The 24,695-nt window shown below is 38.0% G+C and overlaps 1 protein-coding gene across 2 annotated transcripts in view; it reads right to left on the bottom strand.

The window, feature by feature from the left end:
• Window positions 1–2,073: 2,073 nt before the first annotated feature.
• Window positions 2,074–24,695, bottom strand: part of LOC121302206 (tyrosine-protein kinase transmembrane receptor ROR2-like) — an 86,505-nt gene continuing 63,883 nt past the window's right edge. Inside the window, exons 3-9 of one of the 2 annotated variants that reach the window (XM_041232033.1) lie at window positions 19,663–19,950; window positions 17,803–17,839; window positions 9,552–9,679; window positions 8,593–8,907; window positions 7,837–8,094; window positions 7,081–7,286; window positions 2,074–5,170 (exon numbers count right to left, since the gene is read on the bottom strand). In XM_041232033.1, the coding sequence (XP_041087967.1) occupies window positions 3,728–5,170; window positions 7,081–7,286; window positions 7,837–8,094; window positions 8,593–8,907; window positions 9,552–9,679; window positions 17,803–17,839; window positions 19,663–19,950 (2,675 nt within the window). In that variant the 3' untranslated portion in view covers window positions 2,074–3,727. The remainder of the gene's footprint in view (window positions 5,171–7,080; window positions 7,287–7,836; window positions 8,095–8,592; window positions 8,908–9,551; window positions 9,680–17,802; window positions 17,840–19,662; window positions 19,951–24,695) is intronic. The other variant, XM_041232041.1, reaches the window with a different exon arrangement.

A 24,695-nucleotide genomic window follows, 5' to 3' on the forward strand; every position in this document is an offset into this window, starting at 1 on the left:
AGCCCCGCTCGGACAGACGAATGTGGGGTGAGCCCAATCCCTGTTCCCCTCCCCCAACCCACTCTCCTTCTTGCACTTGGTTTGCTTGTCTGTCGTTTCGAACTGAACTCGCGACCGACATTTAGCCAGGCTATTTAAAGTTTAAAAACTGCTAATTAAAATGATCCACGAGTGGGAATATTACCTTTTTTTTTTTTTTGATAAAAAAATATAGCCTTGATTACATGGTGCTTTATGCATGGTTAATTCACGTAAAGTTACATTTTTGCTTCACTATATTTGCATTATAGACATGGAGTTATTTTGTATTTTAGTCAGATGTGTGTTTTTATGTGTCGCACGGAGACCCCCACCCCAGTTTATAATGCTCTTCAGTTACAATGCTCAAATTTTGTATCCCCCCCCCCCCCCCCCCGACCCGCACTATAACGAGGGAGCACTGTATTACAAATGCAAGTAATTAGAAAATGTTTTACATATGCATGTAATATAAATGGGAGTACACAAGCGTAGAAATAAAATTAATTTTCAGATCAATATCTGCACTTCAGTAACATATACTGGCAATTTTGTACAGATTTATACAGATAGAAATTCGCACTCCTGCATGGCATGCTTTTTCTTGGCCCACAGATTGTAGCTAATCAGAAAGAAAACACTTCGTAATACAATAATTAAGGACACAGTTGGAACAATGCAATTGACTGGAATTGAATGATTAATTGAATTAGATCAATTAATAAACTCTTTCGCCTGTGATGAACAATGTATTAGGTCAGTTTACAAAGATCTGTTCCAAGTCTAGCTTTGACAATGGCCTTAGCACTAACTTTTGGTAAACTGCTAAGCTGATGAGATTGTTTAGAGAAATGCACGTAACACAAGGCTGAGCACTGACTTAAAGAGCTTAAGGTTAATTATATCAAACAATGAATGACCTCATGTGACTCTTCTCTGTATTCTTTATATTTACAACAATCACCTGCATCACCTTCTCATTTATACATATTTATTTAACCTGCAAGAATACCGTCTTTGTTTACAAACACAATCGTTAAACTAGTCTAATCATAATACTCCTTATTATTATCATTGTTATTATTATTGTCTAGTCCCTAACCATTACCAGTAAAGATTGAACATTAGCAATATCCCCTCTCTTGGAATATTACAGAACATATGGCTATAACAAAACCCTTGTCCCACATGTAAACGATAACTTCATTCAGGGAAGCGCTGAAATTTAAATACAGCAATACAATGTCACATATCAAATACACTTTGCTCAAAAGCATGCACGATACATTCATAAACCACTGCTCTAGCGCCAGTAGAATAACATTAACAATAATAATCACAGTAACAGACATTGTAATATTACAGTGAGGGTCTCACCCTCACATGGTGCATCAACGGTCTTAATATTTGTGGATGAGAACAGTATTTTATGTGTGTGCAAAAGCAAACAGCTAATGAAATGGTCGGCATTTTAATGTAAAGACGCATACTTCTGTAGCTATGTATATCATTGCGTGCAAAATAAACAATGGTGGCTGAATATGCCAAGTCTCCAGCACCATTATTGAGATTCACAATCCTGCAGTTTTTATATTTATCGCTCAGTTACTAAATAACAGGAAGAAAATGTAATTGTGACAAATTAAGCATAATTATGAATGCGCTGCAACTTGGGTATTATGTGAAAGAATCAACCTGAATGTTAACCCGCTAGAGTCGATATTTTTTATAATTAAAGTTGTATGATGTAGAAATAATTACCATTCAATATTGATCCACTGCCGTCTTGCCTAGCACAGATTCAGTTTTCTATTTACCTTTCACGCACGTGGGAATGTCTACTGAGGCACGTAACCACATTGGTCATGTGATACGAAAAGGCCGGCCCTAGCCTGCTTTGTGTTCATACATATGTAAAGGCCAGTCCTGGTCTTTGATTGCAGGCCCTGGGCCACATCGAAACAGCTGCCTAAATCTGGGCCAGCCCTAGGCTGCCTTTTCTTTTTTGGAGCGTTCACATATGAGAAAAGGCATCCCTGAGGTGTCCCTTGGCCGCCTGAAATCGCAAGTGTGAACGGGGTTTAAATGTTTTTTCCCCCCCAATTGTCTTTGTTGTTGTTTTTGTCATTTTCTTTTATCATCTAAAATGATCTGTTAGTTGGACCAATGACTGTTAAATAATACATTTGCCACGCTATACATTTCTCAAGTTGTAAAGTCCCCAAATCATGTTAAATTTACACTAAAATATGACTGGGTGAACATTCTTCCACAGTTCAGCCTTCTGTGCACTCTGCTTCACCAGAAACCACACGCTGCCTGCAGCCTCAGTCTGGGGATTGTTAGGCTTCCAGTTTTTAAGCCTTTGTTTAAAAAGCCAGCTTTTGTTTGGATTTTATCTTTTCTTCTGCCACCTTTTTGGCAATCAATTGCCTCTTTTTGTAAAGCTCACAGCATTTACATTACATTAAACTGGGGAACTCAGTTACAATGAGGACTGAAATTAGCAACAATTCTTAGATATATCAATATCACAGATACACACTCAGTAGAAACGTATATATTGTATGACTTTATTGGATACTCCATGTGGCTGGATGTACAAAATATACGGCTAAATTGTGAGCTGGATACAAAGATATTATCACTTCTGTGAGGTTTACAAAAATCATATTGAAAATGTAAGGACCTTTTTGCCAACAGTAAAATAAAGGTAATAACATTTAATAAACTCCAACCAAAGAAGACAGAGCAAACATTTAAATTACAATATTCTCCCCCCCCCAAACAAAAAAAAATAAATCAGAATACTTCAAAGAGAAAGTTATTCAGATAATAAAAACATAAATTACAAGTCTGTACAGGGTTTCTAATAATAAGAAGCAACACATCAATATACAAATTGCATCATTATCAGTACAATCATTGGATGTTAAAGCCTTTGCACTCTGTTCAACTGCTTGGAAACTCATTACATTCGTCATGCAGATGGTATTGAGATTTTACTTCCAAGGACTATGCTTCTCTGACATCCTGAGCAGCGATCTGTCCTTATTCCAAAACATTTCATTGTTCTTTGATGCCATTTGCTTCATAACATTGCAGAGTTTATATTATTTTATGACATAAAATCCAGGATAAAACTAGCATTCTTCATTCCTTCAATCTGCATTTTGTTCCCATAAATCCGGAGAAAAAAAGTATTTCATTTGTTTGCAGTATCTTGACGTAGTTCTTTTTTAACCTTCTCCATTGAGACTTTATCCATTTGTCTTTTTTTTTCCCCCAATTGAGAGATTGCAAATGCAAATGTAAAGACACTATTAGTTCCAATACGCAGTGGATTTTCAGGTATTTTATCTTGCAACACAACTTGAAAAAAGCAGTTTAAAAAAAAAAATCATTGCATTGCTTTATGTTGCACAGCAACAGTTTAAAAAACAAAACAAAAACAAAAACAAACAAAAAGACACCTTACCCTAATGGTATGCAACACGTATGATAGAAGTACTGCCCACCATTTGCACCTGCAGATATTTCTACTGCTTGTAACAACTTGGGATATCTCTTATGTCACCCACGGCCATGAATTGAAATAAAAAAAAAAGTCAAGACAGGTGACTGCACATATCTAACATCATTCAGTCCCTTCACATAAGGTATTTTGTCATCACAAAAAGGATTAGTTAGCCATGGGTAGTAGCACTTTCTATGCTTCTGATTGTATGTCTGGATCGTCTGTCTGCAGAACGTCAATGTCTCCCAGCAACTCTGTTTCCGGCACTGAAACTTCTTCATCTTGAGGGCCAGTCTGGGACAATTCATCTGCCACACAGTTCCCTTCTTCTGCAGCATTTAAATCATCAGGAAGCAAAGTGGCCCGCTCAGTCATGGAAGTGTTTGAAGGGGCAGTTGTCACATAGCCTGTGCTGGTGGAACCGCTGCCACTGTGATGAGACCCAGGTTTGGGTATCATTTGTGGGTGCATCTGTTGTGGTGGCATCTGCATAGGGATCTGCATGGGGTAGAAGTTTTGTAGGTAGGCTCCATAGGCTGGCATAGGCTGATAACCATTCATTGGGATGTATAGCTGGGGAGGTGGATGCATGGGTCGAATCTGGCCCTTCATTGGGATGAATTGGGGCTGTGGAAAAGGTTGGGTTTTCTGCTTTGGACCAACATACCGTGCAGCACTGACATTGCTGATAGGACTGGTGCTGATGGAGCTTGTTTGGGTGGTGTTACTGGCACCAGAGGTCTGAGCGGAGCTGTTGTAATTGGACAGGCTCTCCCATGTCCTTAGTCTGGTGTGGATATCTTTGAATCTTGGCCTTCTGGCAGGGAATTCGTTCCAACACTCCAGCATCAGGGTGTATATCCAGGCAGGGCAGTCATCTGGGCAGGGCAGCACCTGGCGGTTCCGGACCATTTCTATAACATCTTGGTTGGAGTAGCCACAGTACGGCTGCAGCCCGTAGCTGAAGATTTCCCATAAGACCACTCCGTAGGACCAAATATCTGAATCAACTGAGAACTGACCATACATAATAGCCTCTGGAGACATCCAGCGAATAGGGAAAGGGTTATTCCCTATCAGTTTGTTATAGTCAGCTGAGTAGACTTCACGAAACAGCCCTAAGTCTAAGATCTTCACATTGAGTTTATCACATACTAAAATGTTTCTGGTTGCAAGATCTTTGTGGACCATGTGGTGGCTGGAGAGGTACTCCATCCCTGCAGCAACCTGAGTCACAATGTGTAAGAAATCTGCTGGCTCCAGAGTTGATTTCACTGTCTTGTCATCGTCAGTGCTGCCTACGTCAGAATGTGGTGACCTCATCACCAGGAACTCGTGGAGGTCCCCATGGCCGGAGTAGCTGAATATCATACTCATGGGCTGTTCCTTGGTCACCAGCCCAAGCAGACAGACTATGTTGGGGTGCTGGAGCCGTGACCTCATGAGGGCCTCATGCTTGAATTCCTCCCGCAGGCTCATCTCAGCTTTGTCTTTTACAGTTTTGATGGCAATGACTTGGGTCTGCTCCCCAGGGGCTGTGCTGTACAGGTGTCCCTTGTAGACCTTCCCAAATCGGTCTTCTCCCAGCTCTTCCATGAACCGCACAGCGGACAGATTGATTTCTTTCAGTTTTCCCTGGGGGGGGGGGGGGGCAAACAGAGAGAATATATGAACCAATTGGACTTTGACAAAATGTTAAACACACCTTTAACAACAAACAGAAAATGTACATTAAATCACACAAAAAAGCAATCAAGGCTCATGTTTTACATTTCTGACCCATAGTGGAAAAAACTTCAATGTACACCAGATTCAATCAGCATATTGATTATAGGGTACTTTATTGTTTTCTTAAACTTTTGCCCAAACAAGTTACACACACTGGGTCAATTGCAACAACCTAAAAGTAGTGTAATAACTGGGGAAGATCCCATGGTTAGTACAGAGGACAGTACTATACTAGTAAGCAAGTTAATACCAATTGCAATGAACTAAGCAGCTCAAGGCAGTCCGCTGCATGTTAATTTTTATCAATTGAAACAAACCCAAAGTAACTGCTGTTGCCCTCTAGGATACTAAAACATGTTACTAAGTCAGTCCAGCAATTTCTGTAGACTAAAAAGACTTCTCGTATTAACTGGAACAAATATAAAAAATCCCAAAATGCCAACTTTTATGAAACTGAACTATTCATAAGCAAAAAATATATTAAGTGTGGAAGCCTCTTATTGTTAAGCTATAGCCATGCAATTTAAAACATACTCCTTCAATATTGTGATTGTTTCCGCTTCGAAACTGAATTGGGGGTTAGCCTACTTATGTCAGTTTTCTGATTCACTGGAGTCAATTATCTGTCGTCGTCCCCCCGTTCCTGTTTGGTAGCACAATACAATAAAGAGCTTAATCCTGAGTTCAGAACTAAAGCTGTGCATCAGCTAGGTCGCCAACTTTATTCCGCATTTTATTTCGTTGCAATTGGCACTAAGTTAGCACGCAGCTGGAGATGACCCTGAGACAGTACCATATTAACTAGTCCGCAACTTAGTACGGAACATCTGTACTAAAGGCAAGCGATAACCAAGGAGATCCAATGCTAGGGATCAGACTGTAAAGGATCTCCATTTTACTGTTTTCTCTGGGATCTGAAATACAGGGTAGAGAACTGGAACATTAGATTAAAACAATTAGTTACACTTTTACATGTATGAAAACAGTGATCGCCAGTTTAAATTTTCCTCTTATCATTTGTGTATGTACATGGAGAGGAAGCTGTGTCTACTTGGCATGTACAAAGTCCCCACCTAGTGGCAGTGTGGAAGAATGGCCATATATGGTTTACTTGCCATTGTAATAGCAGTTAACCCATATTCCAGTATGGAACGGGCACGCGGCCCTTCCTCTTGACAGAAAAGCCAGTTCAAATCATTAAACAATATAACTTCAAATGGATTAACGCTCTACAGCAGTGGTACTCGGCGGGCCCTCAAGTTCCAGTCCAGTCTAGGATTTTACTCCAAGCGTCTAATGTAGTTAATTGAAGCTGTTATCTAATTTAGGACCTGCTTGAAATAAAGACCAGGACTGGAACCGATCTCCAGGGCCAGGGTTGAGTACCACTGCTCTACAGCTCTAATTATCACTAAAAGCTTTTTCTGTGCACAACTGTTAAATCACATTAAAAAGCGTTGGAGGCTCACATTTAACATTTCTGCCCCACAGTGGAACAATAATTAAAAACGTAGGAAACAAACTTGGATGTACACCAGATTAAAATGGTACTTATGGTACAAAACATGTTAATTGTTTTAAATAAGGCACAGATTATTTTAGAACATTGGATTACCAACACTACAGATTGATATAATACCAATGCAGATTTGGTACTTTCTGTACCTTAGACATGATTATTTTAGTAGTTACCAGAATAAAACAAATGCTATCTTTTTTTTTTTTCCCACAAGCTGATTTTCTGGGGTTGGATGAAACCGAGCAGTCTTCACAGAGGCTAGTGATTGTAGACTCGTGTTAGAATTCTCTAATGTTACCTGGTGTTTATGTTGGTTAATGAGAGGCATCTCCATATCCTGGCTGGGTGACGCAATTAGCTGGCGGCGTGGAGGAGTGTCTGTGGTTGCCTTCTGTTTGTTCCGGCACATGCAGACCAGGAAGAACAGGCAAGCGATAACCAAGGGGATGGCAATGCTAGGGATCAGAATGTAAAGGATCTCCATTTTACTGTTTTCTCTGGGATCTGAAATACAGGGTAGAGAACTGGAACATTAGATTAAAACAATTAATTACACTTTTACATGTATGAAAACAGTGATCGCCAGTTTAAATTTTCCTCTTATCGTTTGTGTATGTACATGGAGAGGAAGCTGTGTCTACTTGGCATTTACAAAGTCCCCACCTAGTGGCAGTGTGGAAGAATGGCCATATATGGTTTACTTGCCATTGTAATAGCAGTTAACCCATACTCCAGTATGGACTGGGCAAGCAGCCCAGTCATCTTCAAATAGACAGAAATAGAGCTCCTTTTAAACAGCCAATAATCCTTGCTTCTGACAGGAAAGCAAGTTCAAAATCAGTGCCAATTACCCCTAAGGGCTGCTTTTGTGTACAACAGTACATTTTGTGAGCTAGAAAAGTGGCTTAACTGATATCAACTGTTAAATCAGAAGGTCAGTCCTAATTAGGTTAGAGTATGACGGGCATAGCAGGCATACCAAATAAGCTCAATGAAGAAAAGCTGCCAGCTCCGTGTCTGATCATGCGCTCCTCTTTTATCCCTGTCTACTTACTGCATGCAGGAATGTCGCATAGTTCCACTCGCACATTCTCATTCTGTGTGAAGCACCAGGGGCCCTGCATCTGACCTCCAGGGTTGCGGCAGTAGTTGTGCCCTCCCCCCAGCTCAGGGAACTCCACACCAGTGTGCTGGTGACTGTGAGGGAACTGGGTGTGCCAGCGCTGGCACTTGTACCCAGACTTGGTGACGCTGACTGTACCTCTGTAATCAGCTCCACTGCCATTGTAACACTTGTGATCTGTGGGAGGATCTTTCACAAGGATTTTTAGTGAGAAGTGTTGAATTACAAAATATATATTCACAAAAACACCTTCTTTGATTAGTTAAAAATAAGCATCTTGAATTAAAAAAATGACAGGTAATAACACCCCTCCCCCCCTCCCCCCCACCAAACACAAACACACAATTTAATACAATTTAATACATTAAACATATACAACCAGATAAGATATATGTTGAGTAAATACAGTATACCTGGTAAGAAACAGGTAGGGCATTTTCCCACCAACTTTAGGAAATGTATTCAGCTGTGGAAACCTATACAGTTGAAAGTTGATCGCTAATCTAGTTCTTCATCTACTGTGGAATAAACCTAAACATATAACCTTTTACAGCCTGCACAAAAACAAGGCTCCCTACCTTGCACCTAGTTCATGATGTTAATAACATTGTTGCTATCACAGTTTTGAATAAAAAATATATAGATATATTTGCGAATGTACAAGACTCAGAAGTTGGTGGCACTTACATCTTCCCAGTTTCTCCGCGGGGATGCCGATCCTCATGCAGTTGGCTGCCTCCAGGGTGTCGGGTAGTGGCAGCTCCTCACACTTTGGCAGCTGGAGCTGCATGAGGATGAGGGGGTTTGAGCGAGCGATCATGTACTCTGTCCGGCACAGGTCGTTCTCCAGCGCCTCGCACTCATCACGGCACAGCTCCCGCTGCCTGGGGGTGCGTGAGCGCTCGTCACACAGCGGGAACACGTAGTGGCAGAACGAGGGGATCGCAAACTGGGAACACTGGTCAGACAGATGGGTCGAGGTGCCGATCATAGTGAATGCAGCTGCACAAAAAAAGACCAGAGGCAAAAAACAAGAATAATAAATGCCTTGTTTGTTTCATGTTCTAAAACCTACATCTATAAAATCTACCAGAGCCACCAATTCATTAATTTTGTTGAATATTTATTCTAAACAATCCAAGGCTTTATGCAGGTTCAGTGTGGCTTACAACTATATAGTATTGTAATTCCTTAGTTCGCCTCAAGGTGTCTCTCTTCTCCATGTAAACCTAATATAACAACCAATACAGTTAATACAAATCAAAGTACTTTAATATAAGGAAGCATTTGATGGTTGATTCAGATGTACACTTGTGCTTTCCTATTCATTATACAAAAACATGTCTGCTATTGTCTTACATTGTTGGCGTTAACAAGTGACAACACTTGAAACTTAACTTTAACTGCACATTTTAGTGTACTACACACACACACACACACACACACACACACACATATATATATATATATATATGTGTGTGTGTGTGTGTGTGTGTGTGTGTGTGGTGTGGTGTGTGTGTGTGTGTGTGTAATATCAATAATGCAAAATATGATACTCTTCATTAGAAATGAAGTAGATAATGCCTGCATTTGCATGGGACCAGGTAAATATGGTAAGTGTTTGGCCAGAAGCATGTAATTCCTACCTGTGATTCGGTTTTCAATTTCCCCTTGCATCTGAAGGGAGTCCACGTAAATGGTTGTGTTTCCAATGAATCGAGCACATGCGATCCCCCGGTATGGCTGACAGAAGCCTTCTTCACGGAACTCATCGCTTTGAAAAACACAAATGAATTCTATCAAATATATCTGCAGATGTCAAAGTCCCAGATTATCATGGTTCCCTCCTTTGTATAAAACTGCCCTTTATGCTGCATGGTCTTTTACACCCAAAGGAAGAGACCAATGGGTATATTGCCAAAGCATTCATTCATCCATATATATCAGCAATCCCAGTCTGTTTCATAAAAGCAGGTCCATATATTTAAGTCACATTTGTTTTTCACACTTTAATATGTCTGTGTTTAATATGTATAGACATCAACACAGCCCAATAGCCGAAATTGAAAAGGGGTTTTAAATCAACTCTAAGGCTTTATCATGTTCTATTTATAATATAATTGTATATTAACCCATATGTTGGCACACTGCAGAACAAATCTGATAATTTTATGTTAGACTATGTTACAGTCCCACTGGGAGGAATCCAGTGGCTTTAAAAAAGTTAGCATGTACATAAAAAAAAAAAAAAAAAAAAGTTAAAGAAACCCTAAACTATAATTGCTTAATAGGTGCAGTTTAAATCAATTTACAAACGTTTCCAAAGGAATTTTGCAAATGTGTTATACTTATGCAAAGTAAATGTTTCAGTATGGGGTGAACACGCAACTGTCACATACAAAAATCTTTTGTTCTCTCGTCACATAGTAACCATCTCTGAGAGTGCCCAGTATGCCGAATCAATGTTTTCAACCAGCCTGGCCTTGTTTTCACAAATAAAATGTGGTTATACCCAACTGTCATGTTAAGATGACTGATTTATCACACAGTTTGTAATTGAAGACTTCCAGTTTTTCACAGCCAAAAATTATTTCAGCTTTGCATTTTTACTTGGAGAACTTATATTTGTAAGTCAATCCCTCTGCACACAACTGCCATCAAATTGGCTCCTGCTTGGTATTTTAATTAAACAGAACGCAATGTCTCATTAAAAAGGGCTCCAGTGCACCAGCAGATACACTCATATCAGTATAGGGGAGAGATAATATAAACCAATCAAGGTCTCTGCACAGAGCCACCTGCAAGGTCAGGACTCTATTTAAAAGCAACAACAAAATACTATTATACAAACGATTTGAGGACTAAAAATCCAGTGGTTTATCCCAAATACATACACTACACAAAACCAGAAATGCCTTTTGTAATTTCAGTAGTGACCAGGTGATCATTAAATGTGTCCAATGTAATAAAATAACTTGGTTACTCTTTCGCCAAACCTCAAGGTAGCAGAGAAAGGGATTTTGCATGATGCTTCTAGAAATGCACTTTAGATTACTTGATTCATTTAATTTATCATGATAAATCGACAGGTATATGAGAAACAAAACTGTACCTCTAATACCCCCAAAACGTTGTTTACCAGAAACAACAAAACACTACAAAAAAGGCACTAGAAATAATAATTTAAAAAAAAAAATGCCAAAAAAGCAGTGATAATTCTTATGACCTTGTGTGGGCCACGCTAATTAAACATTTTTATGTAGTACAACTCAAATTTAATGAACACATATTATGGTGCATGTAATTGTACACAGACTTGTTAAGGATAAATAGAGATGCAGTGTACCAGGAATGTGTGTCTGGAAAGTAATTACAGCTTAAACATCTGAACTTCCACTGACTGGTGTGGACTGATCTTTGCCTGCCAACACGGAGGATTGTGGTTGGTTTCCCTTTGGTAGGTGGAGTATCTCCAGGTTTTAAAGAACATGGCAAGGGAGAAACCTTGTGGGACAGTCCGTGCTTTGCAAAGGTCAGGTGGGGGGTATTTTCTGTGCATTCAACACACGTAGATTGTTTCCCAACCACTGAATGAATATTAATAGATGGTGTAGCATAGGATGAAAAACACAACACAAAATGAAATAGATGTAATTGTGGGGGGGGGGGGGGTGCTGCTTCTGTTTTGGGCACAACTCTTATTGTATTATTTAATGAGATATACTTTTAAACTTGGATGATCTGCCACACAGCATTAACGGCTTGTTTTTCACACTTTAATTTGGGATATTATACAGATATTTGAAATGGTTGTTTCCTGCCACCTAATCATGTGTTGTAGTTCAAACTCACTCCATTGTCTAGCTGCAACCAGAACGTGTGAGCTGCAGTACTGTATCAGGATGCAGCAGTTACTACATAGAGTTGCATTTAAAATATTTGCATATCATGTACAAAATAAATAAAATTGTTATGATACAAAAATGTACTTTAATTCTGACAGAAAAGGCGGCCATTGACAGTGTTAATAAAGTTCTCCCTCCTAATCTCATTCTGACATCGTTCTACTTTGAACTGTATGACTCTTTGAATGCTTGAGATGCTTTAAAAGTCCTCTGAAAACAGAACAGGAAAACTGAGCTCACACTATCGTGAGGTATGTGAATATGTTTATTATGCTTTCTGATTGATGGATGTTTGTTCCCCAATATGCTTTTTCTTTTCTTTAATTAAAGCAGTCTGTTTTACATACAAACTTCCTCCGGGGCCACAATGCTTTCATTTTCTTGTCTTCTTCAATCTGAGATTCCAGCTCTCGACCCAACAGCCAGCCAGTCCTTTCAAAGCACACAATAAGTCACTGTTGTGGCTGCTTAACTCAGACTTAATTGAGGAGAAAGACCTAGTGCTTGTTACCTTGTTCTGTTAAGAAATACCTTAATAGAACAAGGGAACAAGCACTAGGTCTATATTCTTATTAGTATTATTATTATTATTATTATTATTATTATTATTATTATTATTATTATTATTATTATTGTTTTAAAGACTCAGCTTTATGTACCGTATTTTAATTATGATTATAAATCCTCTCTGCAGATGGTAAGCCTACCCAAACACCCAAAACTTCAAAAACTTTAGCTTTTTTGAAATTTGTGACTATTCGAACAAACAAAATGGAGCTTTACCAGCAAATGGAAGTAAAATGGAAAGTTTCCATGCAAGTACAATTCAGATATTCATATGACAGCCCAAAGACTTTACAAGCTGTGAAAAAAAAAAAAAATCTAAATTCCACTAACTGAAACAGAGGACTGCATTATTCATTAGACAGCTTATTGGAATCCCCCGTTGTGGAAGATTGGAGATGTTCCTTTAAATAAGACATGATTTTTCCAAATGGAAACTCAACAAAAGTAGCTGTAATCTATTTTCCACACCTGTAAAAGAAAGTATAGTATTGAGTCCAGCTGTATAGTATCATGATTTATGATATCAGATAGCATTTTGTAACAGTACAGCACTGGGAATACACCTTATTGAGAAAAATACAGTGTTTTAAATATTGCTGATGTACAACAGTTAGAGGAGATTAAATTTCAAAGCATTCTGACAAACACCAGATTATTTGTGAGCATAGCTGTTAAAATGTGACACTGGTATGTTGGTAAACGTATCAACAAATTGCAATGTTTGGTTCACCGTCAGAACAAAAGCAACTAAAATACAAACAAGTTTATTAAAATGTTTTGAACATCAAATAAATCACTGTAGAGTACTGTGGTCATAATGAGCAAACCAGCATTTGCAAAGATATGAATCATAACATCTACTGTACGTTCACTTTATGCACAAAGTTTGAGTCATGATTAGTTATAGATATAAATGTGAAATTTCACCTTCCTATGCCCTACCGTTTGTGAGGTATGGTGCGTTGATGTGGTAAACTTACTTACTCTGTATATTAGAGGGATTGACATGAACTGGTGTAGTTTTGATCAACATCAGAGTATGTATGAAAGATTGCGTATGTACGTCCATACATCGTTTTTCAGTTATGGTATGTAAACCTGGTTTCTCTCCTCTTCTGCTGCTGTCCTTAATACTCTTATTCCTTGAATTATTACGCTGTCGATGTAAAACAAGGTGAATGTCAAATTTCTTTCTGGCTAGCACTCTACTGAGCCTGATTTCTCAGTCATCGGAAGCAGGGCCATGTTTATATTGGCCAGCAGCTTGTGGAGATACACATCATGCTGCAATGTGCTAACCTCCAAGCATTTTACAAGATCAACTGAGGGCTCTGCCACGCTGCAACGAGACAAACTGCAAAAGCCAAGGACATACAGAGCAGGGAGAACAGAAATAAATCAGATATGTGACATTGCACTTAAGTTCAAGCTGCAAAAATATTTTACACCATAAATTGGCCGGCACGACTGATGTTTTATTCTGTGTTCTGTAAAATCAAACACACTGTAATAATCACAATTCTATGATAAATTGTTTTATGACAATAAAAAGAAAAATATGGTTTAATTCCCTTGCATAATATATTGATAGAAACATAAATAGCATAACTAGTAGAAGATAAATTACATTCAAATAGGTGTGAAGTCAAGAAAGATTAAAACAAGAAAACAAATACTCCCAATTCTAATTCATATCCCACATCAAATAATAAATAAGTTCAAATGATATTGTAGTTTAAGCTGTTCTCCAGATCTGTATCACAGAACTCCATATTTAAAAACATAACCAGATTTTTTCTTTAGTAACAAATTATCATTATTTATTTATTTTGTTTTTCAACACTTCCATTATTTAATCTAAATAACCATAGCTGCCAAGAGAAGGTGTCACTGCCAGGCCCTCAAGTATTTTGAAGTAAATATGACATGTGGTAACAATTGCACTGCAACTGGGAATGACTTGTTTGTTTTTTATTCAGATTTTTCAAATCTGAAGAGACAAAATTAAAACACTTTAGAAAGCAGAAAATAGCACATAGTAAACCAGTTCACCACCTCATGTTTACAGGCCCAGCACCAATGCAAAAATTAACTGCAGTTTTACATACTTGGATATAATATATCTTAAAATTAGCATTTATTTAAAAACTGTATTTCATAAACCTTTCATTATTTCACAGACTAGTAGTTCTGAATTTGTTAGAATTCACCTACATTCATTTTTAGTTGAGCTATTTTAATCAAGTCATCTAAGACCACAGAAAGGAGTAGCAGTAACAGTGACTGACGTTTCTGTAAGATACTTGATAAAGAGTGATCTACCTAAACCTAGCAGCTGTAATGTGTTTTAATAGAAACCAGATTTCTGATTTAAGTTCATTAGCTGCACCTCATATAGGTGGCACAGAAAGGAAAGCATAAAGAACAAGGCGCTAACATTTCATTGAATGGAGCCAAGTATGTTGCTCTGGTGAACAGCTTGAACAGAGGAACATTTGTAAGACTTATTCTGCACGTAAGTAAGGCCATTTATAAGATGTGGAGAAACAGAAGAATCTATTTTGGGTTTATTTTCCTGGTAAAACCCAGCGTCTAGTAAATTTTTACAGACTAAACTTTATTTTTATTTTCTTAAGTGTAATTGTGATACTGTTTTGGTATATTTTTCATACTTTTTAAAATACAAAGTTAACCTGCCTTCTGGGAAAATAAACTTAACATGCAGTAGCTGAATTTTTAATCGCAATGTTACAGTGTGAAAGCAGAGGAATGTCAAAAGTAACTTTTGAATTTCACACAACTATACCACAACCTATACAATTACAATTCCACCATTCCTCAATTCATTTTGTTTTTTTCTAAAAGAGGAAAAATAATGAATTGTCATAGCTGGAACCTAAGAAAATAATTCACATGTTACAACCGTCTATTAGCCTGCCTCTATGGATTTTGCCAGACAGCTTTCTTTCTGTTATAATAACTTGGGCTTCTTCCAAGAGCAAATAACTTTACTAAAAGTAAAAGAACAACTATACCTGCACTGCGTCCAATAACTGTTCCAACACCTTCTGGGCTCTTATCCTAAGTATCCTGTATCAGAAATTTCCACTACAACAACAACAACAACTGTAGACCCTCTATTATGGAACAATTTAGGTCCAAAGAAGACCACTTCCCTTATTCTCCTCAACCATTTGGTGTTTAGATAAACAATAATGTATTGTTATCTGGGACACCCTGTTTTGACATCTAAACTTGCATTTTATGTGGTACTTTCTTCATACAAAAAGGAACATTTAAAGGGGGTGGGGGGTAAACAGCCTCTGCTCTGGCATGCAAAGGCTCTGATTCACAAAGGTTTGTGGTAACAAAGAAACTCAGACTGGAATTTATGATGTCCAATAGTTTGCAGCAATCCAAGGAGGCAGTCTGTGACCTGCAGCTGTATGAACTACAGTACTTCCTCATGCCAATATGTAAAATAATAAAGACAGTAAATTTACAAAGTGAGAACAAATAAAAAAATTTTCAGGCGATCTAAAAAGAGTAAGTAGCAGGGTTCAGAAAAATATAGCGTTATACATCCCCATGTGTTGCTACAACTGTTTAAATAACATACCTGTAATTTTTCTTTAATTGTTAACATCTTTTACATTTATCAATTTAAAGTCCGTTTCAAAGCTCTATTCAAAATGGCCACTCAAAAAAAAAAAAAAAGAAGAAGTGCTCTGGCATTCTGTTCTGAATTACATCATGGATCATCACTGCTGTTACCTGTCTGACAATGTGGGCATTAATCCTTACACTATCAGTGCACTGGAGCGGCCATTTTGAAAAGAGCTTTGAAACAGACTTTAAAGTTATAAGTGTAAAAGGTTGTCAGGATGTTAACAATGAAAAGAAAAAAATACAGCCACGTATTTAAACAGTTGTAGCAACACGTGGGGACGTATAATGCTAGATTTTTCGGAACCCCGTTACTTACTCTAAGTAACGGTGTCTAATAATTGGAGACTGAAGTAATTATATAATCTCAGCATTACTACTGACATGTTGTATAACCCTGGATAGGCACTCAGCCTAACCTGCCCGTCTCGTTCAATTTAAAAACTGGATACATTCATTAGCAGTGGCAATGTCATATTTTATCCTCTGGGTTACTATTGCTATGTGCAAATTACTCTTTGAAACAGCAATGCAATTCTTCTTGTCATCATCTTGCCTACACAGTGATAAACTCATTCAAGGTTGTCATTAAAAGTAGCATTAAGACAGGGTTTAACAACCAGAATGCTGAAAGGCAAGATGTGTACGCCCGGCTTGGAAAAGTCCAGTCTCCACGGCCTCATGCCAACACCCGGCTTTAATGACAGTTATGAGCACCCTACCATATAAATCCACCTACAATCCCACTCTAGAGTCATGGAAGGAGGGAAGGAAGGAAGGGTTAATTGGAGAAAAAGGTCAAACTTGAAAGTGACCAAGTGCCTTCATCAGTGTAAAACTACTTAAGTTTTACCTTAAAATCAAGATTGAGTCTTTTTGAAGTTGTGGTTAATTAATGACAATTAAAACCTGTAAGACATTTTAAATGTTCCTTCTTTGCGGAATCCTGCAGTGCACTATTTGTTATTGCTTATGAAGGTTTAGTGCTATGTTTTCAAACAGGGACCTATTGCATTCTTAGATACTGCACAGGAATTAGTTGAGAAAATGTTTTTTGTTGTTCTTGTTCTTCTATGCAGATACACAAATGACCCCCGAGATTAGAAAGTCCAGAATTCTGTTCATGTCCTTATCCCTTATCCCTGCCAGCTTTTTTGAATGGAGCTGTAGCCAAAACCACCAAGTATGCTTTAGCAGTAGGGTGGCCTCAAGAGCACTGAAAAGGTTTGTGTGAAGCAAGAATTACACCAAGACTTAGGAGTGCAAAGAAAATAATAAATACACAACACTGAAGGCCACTGATTTTCTGAAAAACTGAGTGTCTATGGTACAGATTTATCAGTGTCAAACTCACCTTGCAGTGGCTATAGGAGAATTTAAGTGCCTTCCTTTCCACAACTTAGAATAAAAAGGCACTGTTTTACATACTTTAAATAATAAAAAATGCCCCACACCCCATATTTTCTCATGGCTTGTGGATACATGAAAAAGTAGCCTTTATCTGAGAAATAACTGTAGCTCATAAGTGCAAACAAGACTATGCATGTATACTTCGTTCTCCAACAAGTACTGGAAATACTTCATTGTGGACATTTACCCGGTAACGTCAAATTTGATCACTAAGTAGTACAGGAATGAATTTCAATACTGAAAAAATCATGATCTATTGGTCCGGATAATGATTCTTTGCTGTGTGACAAAACAAAACCAAATAGCAATAGCATGTAAGAATATTACATTGATCAGACAAAATACTTACTGGTCATTGTAGTTGGAACCAGCAGTGGGGGACTGCCCTGCAAAAACAAAGAAAAATGCAGGTTACCAAGGGAAGCAACCTACCAAACCCTCAGATAATTCCACAGTTTCTCATCTCATTTAGGAGAACATACCTTAAGGAAACGTCATAACTTTTTAAAACGGCAGCCTGCACACTGAGATAGGTCATTTGTACCATAAGGATCTTCTGTTCTAGTTTTTCTAAAAAGTAATATGTTCCTCTAATTCCTAATATGGATCTGGAGACAGTGAAAAGACGACTTCCACCTAGAATGGGATCGAGATTTCACTGCTGTTCCACCTGCTTTGTTCTTGGAATGGGCTTCTTGACTTAGTGGTGCACAGTAATGGGCACGCCTCCCATCACCTGGGCTCTGTAGAGCCAACTATCATAGTGCTTGTTAAATTACACATGGAAAACATTTGAAGTCACTATCCAGGGACTAATAAAGAGAAAACTCATTGGCCAGCTACTCTGGTCTGTCTCGTCAGCATACTTAGTAACAGTTCTAGTTATAATTATTAAGTAACACCTAATAGCAATGATCAAGTACTGTAATTTAAAAAAACACTGCAGTGCTACTTATGAATCACAATTAGTTGGCAACATTTGGTATGACTAGAAATAGCTGAAATAGTTACTGCTGACCTAATGGCAGCCAGAACATAAAAAGCTGAAGCGTACACTGCTATTACTGTCCACAATGCCCCCAGTGTGCACCCGAAATTATAGCTACACCTGGAGGTACACATTTTCCACTGAAAGGGACTCATTTAAATTGTTAAAAGGACATACACTACTGCAGCCCTCACCTTTTCCCACAGTAGTGAGCCTGCAGAGAAAAAAAATACTTCATAGGTGATTTAACGAAAAAAAAAAAAGACTGCCTCTAGAAAAACAAAGTAGCAGCAATACCATGCGTGAATTAACCAGGAGGCACCTTTACTAAAAAAAAAAGTATGCAAGTCTTTGAGGGAAAACCTAAATCAGGAGGAAAGCAGGGAAACCTAAAAATATCAGGATGGAATAGATCTCATATATATATATATATATATATATATATATATATATATATTATATATATATATATATATATATATATATATATATATATATATATATATATAATATATATATATATATATATAAGATTTAAACTGAAGATTTAATTTAACAGTTTGTTATTGGGGCTAAACTGAAAAATTTCAGCTCAGTGTTACCTAATTTAAAATGTTCACAACGCGGCCTACAAAGAGGAGCTTTTAACAAACTACTGTCGCAAAATATTCCAGATATCTAATCTTTGTAGAACTCTTAATTGACAGATGCTGTAAACAAATAGAAGTGTATATATTTACATATCAAGTTTACTTTAGCATTCCTCTACCATTAAAGAGTTAATGTGTTATAAAAGCATTTGAATTGAATCCTTTCTATACTAAATACCCTATTTATTTGTATGTGTAATTATTTTGTGCTGAGGGATGTATCTATAGCTATACATCATTGCTCATGTGCTGGCACTTCTTTTGGAATGAAAGTACCTTGTGTGTGTGGTGTTGCTTTGCAGTGAGCTCAAAGCCTGTTACAAGTTATATTTGTTAATAATATCAGTTAAGACTATGTTTTTTTATTTTGTTTTACTGTATAGAGTACTGTGCAGTCATGTGAACAGTACAGCTGTTCATAAAGGCATGCAGTGCTGCTGACAAAAGCCAGGACTTCCAAATCTGTGAACAGCCTTTAGTTTGCGGCCCGCCCTTAGGCTAAGTTGTCTGCATTTCCAGCAACAGACATTTGGCTGGAACCAGCTAAGCAGTAAAAACATTAAAATGTTACCGAGCTTGACAAACAGCACTCCAGTGGATGTTATAGTTTCCCGGCTGTTGGATGCCACACACTGGTAGTATCCTGTATCTGTGGTGTCCAAGTCCTGGATGCGTAATCTAGAACCAGACTCTGTTTTCCTTATCGATAATCGCCCCTGTTCCTGAACCACTGGCGCGTCGTTCTTCAGCCATTTTATGTTGGGTGGTGGGTTTCCTGCCACTTTGCAGTGCAGCGTAGCCGTCTGTCCCTGAACTATAGTGATATTGTTCACTGGTTCCAAGAAGGTCATGGAGTCACCTGTAAGGTCAAAAGTGAGCAAAGGTTAAAACTGAACATGAATTCATAAATGTAACAGGTCTTGTTCCAATGACCTACGCCAAATTCTAGATTGCTTTTGGCTCTCTGGCAGCTGCCTTTTTAAAACCAAAATTAGATACAGTTGTTTTCCTATTTATAGCGATTTTTAATGCTTCTTTGGGTGTTATTTTCTGGACACAATACACTAGATCTGACTGGGTGATACCTATTGTGCCAACTCAGTGATCTCATACTTGATACCATAATCGCATTAGTGCTGTACAGTTAAGGGAACAACATCTGGATTAAGTATCTACAACTTTTCTGTGAAACAAGCGCCTTCCCACAAGAGACACCTTTTGACCTGGTAAAAGCAAACATGAAATACTTAATAGAACGCTATTTATGTTGGAACAGAACCAGTTTTATAAACACAAGGAGGCTGCTGCTTTATCTTTAGATTTACACAGTTGACGATGCAGCAAGCAGAAAGGTTTAATTGAAATCCAGTGATTTCACGGTCACAACAAAAAAACTCAAGTAGATAAACTTCCCAATTTAATCAAACTTGAAACATGTGTCCACTTAGTTTCTAACAAATAATAATTTTGGGGGTGGCTGTGGGGGTGGGGGGGTGGGGGGCATGATTGAAGACTTTAATATCTTAAAAAAAGATGACACAGTTAGCCCTACCAGTACAGAAACCGGGACCAGAGGATACAGTTGGAAACTCAGTGAAAACAGACTTAGGACAGAGGAAGTTGTGGGTATGGAATGGGTTACCTTGTCTACTTGCTGAGGCAGAATCACTTGGATGGATTTAAGACCCGACCTTGACAAAGTCTTGAGATTAATCAGCTACTATGAACCGGGCAAGCTCATAAGGGCAGAATGCCCTCGCATTCATACATTTTCTTATGTACTAATAGTTTTACCACAAAGTTTACTATTTGGACAAGTGGGATGTTATCATGCACCAGATTATTCAGTTCCTTAGGAGTACCTTTTCCTAAAGACCTACTAGGGCATCCTGTTTAAAAAACAAAGATTAAACACAACTGTAAATATCTGCTTCACGATTTAAAAGCCGTGGGTTTCAGAACTGGTAAACAGAACAGCAAGGCCCCCGTCACCTTGACTGTGCAGTCTAATGAATAACAGAGGACATGAAGGGATCTGGCACAAGAAGGTGTTAAGTCTAACCCCCACTGTGCTTCAGACTGGACTCTTCGCGCCTGGCATGTAGGCAGTGTTTTTGTTTACTTAGAACTTAATGTGGCTTCTCTGTAATGGGGCAAACGTTCAGATAGTCAGTGAAGTAAACCGGGAAATAGATCTGTTTTTTACAATGACAGACTACAAAGCCAAATCATACTGTAAACAGGAGGCCATTTTAAGAGGCACTTAAAGCTGTTGTAAGAGTTAAATGCATTTTAAATTGAGTTTTCAACCTTGTATTTATATTTAAAAAAATTGTGTGAAAAAGTTGTGTTCTGCATGCACATAGCATAACTTTTCATCCTGAAATGTATGACTTTGGCATGCTATATACATGTATTTACATGAATTAAGTAAATTGATATTAAAGCACAACTTTTAGGGATTCCTAATATGCAGTATTTCACACAAGCACTGAAGCATTAGGGTGGAATTCCAAAAAGTACATACTTCGCTCTTGGAAGCAGAGGACATTCTAAAATAAAAAAAAAGAGGAAGTACCTCTTTTTCTCATAAAAGAGATTTGTGTTGGTATAAAGCAAGTTCTCACATGAACGCCTCTGTCTTTCATCTGGCTGCAGTGGAGCATGACTTGCAGTGCAAGATCAGATCAGAGCTCACAATAGAACCCAGCTCCATATCAAGGAATCAGGGCATGCTCAGTTAATAAGCTGGAAAGCTGTGTTTATAAAGGCTCAGAATGACTTTGCATTGGGTACCTATACCAGCCAAGAAAGGAACATAAAAGGGATTTTTACATTTGGATTTACAAAAGGTCTAAAATTATATACACAGATAGATAGATAGATAGATAGATAGATAGATAGATAGATAGATAGATAGATAGATAGATAGATAGATAGATAGATAGATATAAACCTTTTAAGAAATTAAAAGTAAGGTTGGCGTAAGGTAAACCATGATGCACTACCCGAAACATTGGGCTGCCTGACTATAAAATTCCACACCCCATTTATTAAGACCCTCCCATTAGAACACTGCAGCTACAAAACAGTGGCTGTGCTGATTGAACTGATTGAATCTGTTTAAATTTACATAATAGCAGGGAGCCCTCAAATGTAGCCTTAGTGGGGAGCCCTTCTGGGATGTGGTGAGTCAATTCAAAAGTAATCTTTAGAATGCATTTCACTGTGGAAATCTCTCAACGAGGGATGCTGCTTTTGTAAAGAGATCAGTGTATGAAGAGAACTATACAGCCTAAAAGGAATGATTATAAAAGAATAGCTTAGAATAGCTTAATTCAATTAACTTTTTAGCTGGTGGGAATACGTTCACATAATTAACTAAGAAGACATGGAATATTGGCTTAAATAAACACATCATCAATGTGTTCCTCTCTCCTGTTCCATTTCCAATACAGGATGTACACCGATTTATGTGTGCCTCCTGAGCTATTCTCCCTTTCTAATACAAAACCTCTTGCAATGTGTCTACTGTCTGCAAAATGAATCACAGATCAGTCATCACTAACCCCATGACTGATCAAAACTGAATTAGTTTCAGTCTTGATCAAATGGTCACTGGGAAGCCCATGACTGCTCAGGCTCTGCTCTCCCAGCAGGGGCTCACAGTGGAGAGAAGAAGGGAATTTGCTTAACAGACTAAGGGAGTAAATATTCCCTCTGAAAAGAACTCTGTCGAAAAGAAAGTGGGTTGGGGACTCAACATGAAGAGGAGAGGGCTCTTCTAGAGGGATTTAAGAAGACAAGGGTGCATTGAAAAAGATATAAAAAAACTAATTTTAAAACCAGCCAAGTGTCCCCTTGCCTTGTTTAATAACTAGAATTCATAAACCATGTTCCTGTATTTACTGCAGTTTTGTGGTTTATGTTCAGCTTGCTTTAAATGAGTGCAATGCCTCAAAGACAGTTGACTCCTCACATTCATCTCTGCAGGGGAGTCAGAATTGATTGCTGTGGTGTCAGAGATACACAACCCTGTTCTACAGAGATGTACATCATTATCAGTTACTTTTTAAAACTGTACACTGCAAGCTTTCACTGAAAAATGATGATTTTCTATATGTTTAAAAACAAGGTGTTAGAAACCTCTTGCTTAAAAAAAAAAAGCTCAAAACAGTGAGGTTTAAAAAAAGGATAGATAGACAGACAGACAGATGTATAGATAGCTAGACAGATAGACATAGAGTGCTCCCCTTTATAACACTATAGTCAGGAGCCATAGTTATGAGACCGTGCTGTTTGTGTTCTGCTTCATAAAAGGAACGAAAGTGCCCGTCATTCTGTTGGTACCCATGACACATGGCACACTGACATTTGTACACATTCTAGAGATGCACATATCCAATTGTGATCAAACTCGATAAGGACCAGCAACTGCATCAGTGCAACAGAACTGATGCTAAAAGGAGATGCATGTATACTGTACGTTACTCACATATACACGCTGCAATATGGGGAAATCATGGATGAGTTTGTAATTTTCAGGGTCTGGATGATGTCATAGACTGACAGGAGGAAGACAGTCTGCATGTTCCATTACAAGAGAGGAGACCAACAGACTGGAATTATACTGAAACCCTCTCACTGAGCAGCCCGGCTTCCCAGCCATCCTGACTACTTTAAGCGAGCCAGTGGGAAAAGCAGCAGGATACAAAACTCATCAAATAATACAGTTCATGTCCTGTACTTATCCAGTCTAGCTCAAGCCACAGCAGGATACCTGTTTGATCAGGGCTGTTAGATCAAAAACAAAACAATCTTGCCTTTTAGGTGTTTGGTATTGAATAAAAAAAAATAATTTAAAAAAGGTGTTTTACAAGGGTCCTCCCTCCCTGCTCTACTCTCCATTTGCTGTGCTTGTATACATCAGTCAGCAGAAGTGCCCCACCCAAGGAAATTCCTCCCAGCATGCCATCTGCCTGCTAGTCTGACTGCAAATCACGAGCAGGAGGTGCCGTAGTCAAGTAACAGAAAAAAAAGAACAAACTTATTACAGCTTCCATAAAACAGCACCTATTTGTTATTTACTCATGAAAGATGAAAATAAGCGTACATATTCAACTATACATTGTACAGTCTGTTACGTCATATAATGGTTCATAGCTCCTACAAAAAAACTCGCAACACAATGCCATTTCACCTCATGAAAGATGGCATCAACAAACATGCCATTTCTATAAAAATTCTCTACATTTTATTAAGCTTTCTTTATTTATTTCTAAGAAAATCATCACATTTCAAAGCAAAACCTGGCTCCTCCTCTTCTTTTTCTTAGTCCTAGTAGTATTGTTGTTGTTGATGATGATTATCCCCATTCTTGTTTTGTATAAAAATTAAAAACTTATACTACCCTAATCGTGTTTTGTTATTTGATGCTACATATTCGTTTGCTGTCCTATTTTTCTAACCTGATACTTGCAAGTTTTCTCACACTAACAAAAACCATAGGAGGGACGCCCTGGCTATAAATAACCGATATATATATATATATATATATATATATATATATATATATATAATATATATAATATATCTATATATAGA

Source organism: Polyodon spathula, chromosome 2, assembly GCF_017654505.1.
Source record: "Polyodon spathula isolate WHYD16114869_AA chromosome 2, ASM1765450v1, whole genome shotgun sequence".
In the NCBI taxonomy this organism is placed as follows: Eukaryota; Metazoa; Chordata; class Actinopteri; order Acipenseriformes; family Polyodontidae; genus Polyodon; species Polyodon spathula.